We start from the raw sequence: 10,129 nt of genomic DNA on the forward strand, positions 1-10,129 counted from the left end.
AGGGCAGCAATCGAATTGACCCGGAACTCCTCGTCCTCCGGAGTTTACTAGACGAAGGAAATTGGCGGTTGCTGTAACTGCGTTCCCGAGATCGCCATGTACCGGCAGGGTTTGCGGCCTCCCACCCCGCCGTCTTCGGGTGCTTCTGGAGGAGCTTCTCCACAAGGCTACCAAAGCCCTCGCCACAGATCGCCTTACGGATCCCGCTCGCGGCCATATGACATTTCTCCTCGCTCTCCCCGCTTCCAACCGTGCGGGGATGGTGGAGGCTGGTTTGGAGGGTCGGCTGCGGCGCACACACCCCGTAGGCCCCACAGTACCAGCCCTAGGTACCTGGCTCCCTACAGTGGCGGCAGGTCCCCCGGAGGGGCGTTTAATCACCAGCAGCTCTTCAAGCAGCCGCCTTCGGGGGGCTACCAGAGATACAACCAGGTATTTGCTGGGGGGGGGGGTAGATATAACCAGGATCGTTCACGGTTCAGCCGTTCGGGCCCTGCGCGCCTGAAGTGAGGAGGTCCTTGGTACTCTCGGAGCTTGGTAATTGCGCGTAGAATTGCATGCCTGTTTAATTTCCAGTCAGCAGACATGTTACATTCAATGACGCCTTTTAACATGAGATAGCAATTGTTCCAACTACTGTCATTCTAAATGCTTATAGATCGGAGTAAGTCCGAAACTTAGTAAGCCATCTTTACGAATAAACGGGTTTCTGTTAAGCTGGGGCTCTGCAAAAAAACTGAGGAGAAACATCGTATTTATTGATCTCTCAAGACCTGGAGGATCCGACCGTTAGATATATAGAACAAACCTAGGCAATCTATTCCTTAAAATATATAATAACCAGTTAGGATAGCACAAGTTTTGAGGGCTTCTTTAATGTGTTTTAATTCTTTTTCTTTTTCCTGTTTGTTGGTAGGCAAACCTTCAGCCCAGTGGTATAGGGTTCTGATCACTTCCATTTTGTGATCAAAAGGCTTCCTATGCTTTTTTCCCCCACCTGCAGACTGAGTTGCCTCTTATAGGCCATTACCTAGGCTGCAGAACTTCCTCCTGTCTCCCAAAGTCATTCCCACATTCCATTACAGTATGTGACTGCTATAGAAGAGATTAAAATAATCCGTCTTATTCAGTCTGTCATTTTATTTCAGCAGCACAGATCTTTTGAAAAGTCACATTTATCTAGTATCAGTGTAGCCTAGACAGTGTAGAAATTGACTAAACAAACTATAAAGTATATAGCAATATATCTAAAATTATAGCAATTTTGGAAGTAAAAATTAATATGACGGGTCCTTATGCAGTTTAGATAAGGCAATTAAATTTATTTATTTATTTAGGAAATTTATATGGTCATAAACTCACAGCTACTCTAGACGACTTACAAGCAATAAAAACACAATGTAGAAAAATTTTAAAAATAAAAACAATAAACCCCCCCCACGATAGTGATTATTTAGAATAAAGGAATAGTCACATTATTGACCTAAAGTATATAGTACTTCTAATACTAAAAATCCATGGAATTGTATTTAATATTGTAACTAGACAGATACGATGATGCATTGAAAAGGAAGAAAAATACATAAGGAAGAATTATGATTTAGCCTAAATGTTCAAATCCTATTATAATGACTATCTGTGAAGTACTTGGTGGTCTCTAATTTCATTTGGATAGTGTTGTTGCAAGCAAACAACAAAATTCAGAGGACCAAGCATTCCACAGTTCAGCTTGGAACTACAGATAATCTTGTTTTATTTATCTTTATTGATACAATGACTTAAGACCAAAATCAGATTCAATCTTGTCAGTAAGGCTATAATATTTTGGATCAAAATTCAAGCACATAGCAACAGGCATGTATTTATGACAGTTGCAGCATCCTGAGGTCATGTGATCACCATTTGCAATCTTTGCAGCCAGTTTCTATAAACAAAATCAGTCAGAGAATCCAGATTTGCTTAATAACCATGGCAAAATCAGGTGTGACTCACTTAACAATTTCTTCGCTTAGCAGTGGACATTTTGGTCCAATTTGGAAATTGTAGTTTTGTCTGTATTGATTAGGTCATTCTAAAGTATGTGTTGCTAGTATTAGAATGATCAATAGTTAGGAAAATTGAGAGGAATACAGAATTCCTTTTCTGCTCTTTGGTATCTCCTGCTAATAGAGATGATTTAAGATTATTTAAAACACGTTGTTCACCAGTCCAAAAATGAACAAAGATTGATATATTTGCTTGCTATTCTTTTCCCAATACATTAAAGTTCTGAAGAGCTTTGCTTTTTCTAACTCAGTTTAAGAACCAGTACAAAGAACGGTTGGTAGTAAACTGATATTTCAGCTTTAAAGTAAATTAAATTATCTGCCTGGTGATTTTTATGAAAAAGTAGCAATTACTTTATATTTCCTCTTAAAAAGTAATTTAAAAACATATTCCAATTTTTTTATTAACGTTCTAAAATATATAGGCCCATTGCATGCTTAAAGTTATTTTTTAAAATACAAAAAGTGAGAGAGAGAGAGACCTTCTAAACTGGGAGGCACTTTGTGGCTTATTCAATTTATGAGGATGTTTACCTGAAAAAGCATTTAAAGATTACTTAATTATGTAAGATTAAATTCTGATTCATTGGCAATTAGTCTTGTTAAATGTGCCCTAAGTTTAAATACAGTGTAGATAATATTTAGATGAAGCTATCATCATATTCTAGATCAGAGTAGTGCAGAACTGTAATAATTCTAAAGGATTCAAAAACTTTATTTCACCACTGTTCATTTAACAACCAAACATCAAATGCCTTGGCAGTAGTATACAATTAAACCCAAGGAAAATAAGATACTTATTAGGTTGAATTGATACTATATGTCAAGGACATTTCATATTGTTTTAGTGCGTACATCATTTAATGATTAATAAAAATAAACCTTAAACCAAGGTCATTTTGCTCACAAATTTATTTAAAATGTTAATTCTCTGTAATTGTGAATAAGATCATTATCTTTGAAAGGCAGCAAAGATTCTGAATCCTCTACCTAAAAAAAGTGATTGTTTTGTTTAAATATTGTAGGTATGCAGATATAAAGATTACTTTGATCTGTTTTATGAGACAACATACAAGATTTCAGGAATATTTTGTGCTGTATCTATTAATGGTGAAAGCTGAATATAGGTGCTAGGTTACCATGTCATGGTTAACACAAACTATGACTTACAAGCATAATGTCTGAGCTAAAATATCCACAGCCAAAAAATGTGTGTTATTCCAACTAATGATTGGCTTCAGAGAACATAATAAATTAAAACCATACAGACCGCACTACAGGTAATCCCTGAGTTACGAGCATTCACTTAACGCTTATTCGAAGTTACGCAACAAGCGCCTCCTAGTATTTACGAGCAAGTCCCAAAATCATGAATATTGCAGCACCATGACAGTTGTTCACACTTATGAATGATAGCAGAGACTCTGCAACATTCACCCTACTCCTTCCCACTCTTCATAACTACTTTCCCTTCCCTTTCTGCCCCACCAGATACACTCACCTTGCAAAATCTGTCTTTTCTGTTTCTTTCCCTTTGAGGGAGGGGAGAGTTGGCTTGGAAATGCTTTTTGCACTGACAATGGAAGCTCCTGCGTGCCATAATATCGCACAAGTTCAAACACAAATTCTCTACAAAAGACATCATGGCCTCCAGAAGCTTCTATTCTGGGGGGGGGGGGGATTGTTTGCTTTGTTTGCATGCCTGTGGGGCAAAGTGTGGAATTGGAGTCGGCCGGGTGCAGGAAACAATGCCGTCCATTACTCAGATGTGCTGCTCGCTCACTCGCCTTAGTTTGAGGGCAGAAACGAAGCCTTCAACTGAGCGGGGAGGTATTGCAGAATCAGGCCCCTTGTACATGCATCCAAGCCACAGATGACGGCGGCACTGACTACCTGAACAACCATGATCCCATCTCCCCAGCCAGCCAGCCACTTCATACGATCTACTCCTTGCCTGACTGGCTGGCTGGCTGGCACAGATCTGATCACTCTTCTCCTTGTAAACCTCCCCACTCAAGTGGTGGCAGCGGCTTCAGTTTCTCAGCCCCATCCAAAACGAAGAAAGTGGAGATACAATAGGATTGCTCTCAAGACCTGTGTGCGCTGCTTATTGAGAGCAATCCCACTACTGCGCCTCTGCTTTTTTCCACTTGAATGGAGCCGAGAAACTCAAGCCGCTACCGCAGCTTGAGTAGGTAGAAAAACAAGGAGGAGAGCAGTCAGGATTTGTGCCAGCCAGCCTGCCAGGCAACGAGTAGTTTGTAGTAGGGGTGGCTGGGGAGGGGGGATCATGGCTGCTCAGGTGGCTGCCGTTGCTGCCAGCAGTTTAGATTTCTCTGTGGAAAAAAGACGTGCAGCAGCAGGATTGCTCAGTAAGTCCAATGCATATGAGCAAGCAGTGCACCTGGGTCTTTTTGAGAATGATCCTGCTCCTGTGTCTCCACTTTCTTCCACTTGGAGCCAAGAATCATGGTCGTTCAGATGGCTGCTGCTGCCAGTGCCTTAGGTTTCAAAGTGCTCCTTAGGCGCTGAAACACTTTTTATCCGAAGGGAGACTTTGAGGAGACTGGAAACTCTGCATGGCTACCAATGCATGCATAGAAATGGAGCAGAAGGCTCCATTTCCAAGCACCCCATCCAGGCATATAGAGCTTGTATATTGGGTTTCCGTTCGGATAAAAAGTGTTTCAGCGTCTATGGAGTACTTCAAAATGCAGACATTTGCTTGTTTTGAAGTGCTCCATAGGCGCTGAAACACTTTTTATCTAAACAGAGACCTGACAGAGACTGCAAGCTCCGTATGCCTGAAATGGAGCACTTGAGAGACAGAGCATTCTGCTCCATTTCTAAGCATACATTGACAACCATGCGGAGCTTGCGGTCATCTGTCAGGTCTTTGTTTGGATAAAAAGTGTTTCAGCACCTGTGGGGCATTTGAAAACGAAGCAAATGCTTCGTTTCCAAGCACCCCATAGGCAGTCAAACTCTTTTTACCCAGACGGAGACCTGACAGAGATTGGAAGTTCCGCCTGGCTGCATTTACATGACAGAGCTTTCAGTCTCCCCAAGATCTCCGTCCTGGTGAAAATTATTCTGGCAGTGGCGGAAAGGAGTTGGGGGCGGAAGCAGAAGATAGGCACTGCAAACATGGCAAGAGTTCAGGCTGCCATTCAGGATGGATGCCTGAACTCGCGTGATATTATGGGCACCCAGGAACTTCCATCAATTCTCCTCTCCCTCAGAGGCAGAAACCGCAGCAGAGAGAAGACGGACCTTTTCAAGGTAAGTGAGTCTGGCATAGCCAGAAAGGAGTGGGAACCATGAGATATCTTATCTTAGTTGGGGAGGCCTTGGCCTGTTCCATCACTAGCCCCCCCCCCCATGGCCTTCCCCACCCTGAGATACCTCCTGTTCACTTAACGAGCCATGCAAGTGTTAATAAGCAGGGAGTGATCTCGTTCAAGATATGAAATTCACTCCCACGAATTCTCAAGTTACGAATGGAATAGGCAGGCTCCATTTCATTCGTAACCCGAAGACTACCTGTACAACCTTCCTCACTTAATGACAACAATCCATTTCTTAAACCAGAATGGTTGCTAAGCAAACACACGATAAAAGGAGACACTGCAAAAATCCCAAGCTACTACCATCTCATTTAGAGGCAGCTATGCGAACGTTATTCTCACTCCGTTGTACATTCTGGTCAGGCACATAAAATAACGTATTGTGTAGCAGGAACATATACACAATGCTAGACACCCCCAAGTCCAGAGGAGAAATTCCATTGAAGGCTGTGGAGAATAAGAAGGCTAAGATCCTATGGGACTTCCAGTTTCAGACAGGCCTGTGTTAGCCGATCTGTCAGACATGGTAATTGACAAGGACCAGATCACTGCAGTGGTAGTGGTGCCAAGTGAGAGCAACATCAGGAAGGAGGAATATGAGGGAACCAGAAAAATCTATATATCTTTATATCAATTAATTTGTTTTGAAATCTTAAAAATAGAGGTATTTATAACTTTCTGTACTTGTTTTAATATGTCCTTTAGGCCTTCATCATCTTAGTATTTTTCTTTGGTTATAATTTTCAAGTGAGAATATAAAAAAAACAGGTAATAACTAATTTGTACAAACTACGTATTTTAGGATGCATGGAAGTATTGAAGAACTTATATATAGCTGATACTGAATGAAAAAAATATATACGTATACATTTTAACTATGTTCTTTTCTTTTTCTTCATGACTTTTTTCAAAGGGATCACCCCGAATATCGACTCCATTTGGTACACCACATGGGAAAGAGAAAACACTGTCCAATGATGATGTGGAGAATTATTATAAATCTTCAATGCTTGAGGACCCATGGGCAGGCCTAGAACCTGTGTCTGTTACTGATGTTAAACAACAATTCAACCTTGAACAAGCAACACATTGTGGTAGAAAAGGAAGATATTTCAGCTAAAGAACTTAACAAGTTAAATAATGTTTGTGAGATACTGATATGTTTGTGAGAAACTGAAATAGAATTGCCTTTCTTAAGATGATCATTACGCAAGTATATGGACTATATTTTTAATTTCCATATTTTTGTTCTGTCATTTTGACAAGATTGAATATTTTTATACTAAAAGAAAGAAGATACTTTGCACTTCTGAATATACAGAAGAGAAATACTAAGAATACACTCTTAGCCATCATTGAACTGTTTTGAGACTTTTAAAAGTCTTTCTTGGCAAATTGTTTAAGATTGTAAGCTTCTTGAAAAGATGTCAAAACAAGGAGAATTTTAAAGTAAAATAGATCATTATGTATTACAGTATTACAGTAGTTTTTGTTAATCATACTTCAGCCTACATTATTAAAATCCTTTGGGTTGGGTTGGTTTTTTTTTTTATAGTTGTGGGCAATGAAATATTTAACATGCTTGTACACTGCATGCTCCCAACAAAGCTAACCTACAGTGAAATCTATAATCTATACCCTAATAATAAATATGAAAATATACTGTAATAAATGTCATAAAATAGGAGTATCGTGCAATCAGAAAAGAAAAAAACATAGAAACATGGAATTAATAATAATAGTTCAAGATAGCTGATTAAAACAAAGAACATGAAACATAAAGAAGTAGATTTTTTACATTTTTCCTAAGAACGGTCTAATCAAATTGTTAATGAAATGAATTCCCCAGCATTGAAACCACCACCAAAAAAAGGTGATACCACAAGACTGCACTTAAACCTCTCCTGGTTGGCATATATAATAGATTTTCTGGTGAATACAGTAAAAACTATTCCTTCAAATAGAAATACCTAAGAGATGCATCTGATAAATCATGTCCACTTGCCAGTGCATTTACATACGCAATAAAGGACAACACAGGATTAAAATGCACCTCTAAACTAGGTACCTAATCCTTTTGGGAAAAATAACTCTATTGAGGTCAAGAAAATCTCTATTCAGTTTTGAGACATCTCTACTTATCAGTCCCTTTAACCTGTTAAGTTTCATCATACTGGGCGAACCCAATATGCAGTCTGGTCCAAATAAGAGTAAAGTCAAGGAGTTTGAAATTGATGAAAAAGAAGAGTAACAGTTGTTATAAATGTAGACCCAATCCTATAATCGCTGGTAGCCTTCCAGTAGCTACATATAGATGTTGAGTATCATGACAATACAGGTATTGCTTGACTTAAATCACCATTCGTTTAGTGACTTCGAAGTTACAACAGCAATGAACAAAGTGACTTATGACCATTTTTCACACTTCTTGCAGCATCAAAATTCAGATGCTTCGCAATTGGTTCATATTTATGATGGTAGTAGAGTCCCTGGGTCATGTAATCGCCCTTTGCAACCTTCTGACAAGCAGAGTCAATGGGGAAGCCAAATTCACTTAACAACTGTTGCAAGAAAGGTTATAAAGTGAGACAGAACTCAGTTAACTCTCATTTAGCAACAAAAACTTTGAGCTCAATTGTGGTTGTAAGTTGAGGACTATTTCTACAACAGAATTCTGTGGCATAGATGCACAAGATGAAATGATGGGCTGCAAGATGAAAAAGGAATCCCTCTGTTCTTTTGGAATCTATCTTCAAGATAGAACAAAACTACCATAGACCTGTGGTCCTGCCTCCCAGCTATCTCTTTAGAATGATCTGAGGATGTTATAGTTGACAGTGTTAAAAGCTGAAATTAAGGATTATAAGGAAAAACTATCCTGTTTACTCAGTAACCATAGGATGATGTGGTCTGAAATTGAATAGAACAATTCCAGAAACAGTTTCATTTGGGAACATTTAGAATCCATCTGCTGCCATTGTTTCAATTATATTGATGAGGAATGATACATTCATAATTCATTACAAGTCTAAAGGTGTTTTAATGTGAAGACAGGGAGAATCTATTGATTATATTTTCAGAGAGAAACATTCCCTAAAATCTTTAACATAGATGGCATTTTTCTACCTACTTCAAACCTTCCTGGTCACTAATAGTCAAGCGGGAACTAGGCCCAAACTCATCCAAGTATCTTGTCCACATACTGATAAGAGAGATTAAAATTGATCCAATAATACATAATAAGCCATTGTGCCACTATCATTCTTAGCATTACTGATGAAATGGATGTCAGTTTAATAATGGATATAAACAAGATTACTTGAAAAGAATCCATAAAACTTTTGAGTTCACTTGCCAAAAGCACTAGATGATCTTCCAGAGCCTAATCAGTGCCCCTTTTCCATGAGTCCCTTGAGCAGCGATTACATAAAGTGAAGAAAAGCAAAAATAGGCTTTCTAATGAATTTTAAACTCTACTTAGACATATTTTATTTTTTCTACATGCTTCATCGTCTGCAGATCTCTGATAAATAAGGAAATTGGTTTTGTATGGAAATCTAACAATTCAAGGTCTAGCCAACAATCGATGATGTAACCAGTTACCAAGTCTTAGCCTGAAGGATTACAGCCACCAGTAAATCTTACTCCAACTGAGTTTAGAATTCTATCAAATATAGAGAATGCCAAGCTATCTCTTTAGAATCTAACCCAGCTCAGCATATTTGCAGGCGTGGGCTGGTCAACCATTGTAACTCAACCAAGCAGTCATACATTGACAAACACTAAATTCTGGCCCCTTTAATCATTGAATATTTTTATTACAAAACCAAGTCTACAGTATATCCTATGAGTAAAGACAGATATTGTGAGACAGACGCATAATAGTCAGGAAAGACTATTAATGCTTCAGCATAAATTACAAGATTTGGAACTTTCCACCCCATTTTCAAAATCATTTCTACCAGCTCAGGCAGAGATACTTTAGACCAGAGGTCCCCAATCTTTTGGGCACCAGGGATCAATTCCGTGGAGAGAGGTTTTTCTGAGGACCAGAGGGGTGTGGTTTTGTGTGCTGCCTGCATGCCACTTGCTGGCATGCCACGGCCCGGTACTGGCCCACAGACCGGGGGTTGGGGACCCGTGCTTTAGATAGAGAACTCATGGTACAACAGCAAGTATCCCAACCTGTATGATCTTAAGTCATAATAAGCACACTTCAAAACTTAATATGACTTTTTTTTCACAGAAACTTAGTAGGACAGTCTAACTCAGATGACTTCACTCAGTTCCTTCATTCAGGTCTCAGTCACTACAGTTCAGCTCATCACTTAGATCAAGTAAACTAGGAGGTAAAATTCAGTCATCAGCAGCAAGCATTAAGCAGAAAAAAGAAATTAAAATGTTTGTTAATAAACCTTCCTATCTCCCCCCCCCCCGGCTGATGACTGAGCATCAAAGCTATTGAACTTTCTTATACTGTACTATAGGAGCTGTCAATTAGCTGAACATTCCTCTATAAACATTTTTATAAATTGAAAAATCCACCAGATAAACTTTTCAATCTTTACCATCATCTCAACTATCAAACGCAAACTACCCACCCTCATCTACAGTCAATTTTAATCAATTACAGCTTCTCAATTGACTTGAGATACCAAAGTTTTGAACATTTCTTGTGCCAAACTGTACAACTTTCTTATATTTGAACCATTTGAATTTGCTTTTTTCCTCTCTACA

The 10,129-nt window shown here is 39.1% G+C and overlaps 1 protein-coding gene across 1 annotated transcript; it reads left to right on the forward strand.

The window, feature by feature from the left end:
* Window positions 1–7,079, forward strand: LOC120305245 (M-phase specific PLK1 interacting protein). The gene is made up of 2 exons (XM_039336726.1): window positions 1–432; window positions 6,306–7,079. Exons 1-2 carry the CDS (start codon window positions 97–99, stop codon window positions 6,510–6,512), a joined length of 543 nt encoding a protein of 180 aa, XP_039192660.1. The 5' UTR covers window positions 1–96; the 3' UTR covers window positions 6,513–7,079.
* The last annotated feature ends 3,050 nt before the right edge of the window (window positions 7,080–10,129 follow it).

This window comes from Crotalus tigris, unplaced genomic scaffold, assembly GCF_016545835.1.
Source record: "Crotalus tigris isolate CLP2741 ecotype Arizona unplaced genomic scaffold, ASM1654583v1 scf7180000017666.379230911805:20528666, whole genome shotgun sequence".
NCBI lineage: Eukaryota > Metazoa > Chordata > Lepidosauria > Squamata > Viperidae > Crotalus > Crotalus tigris.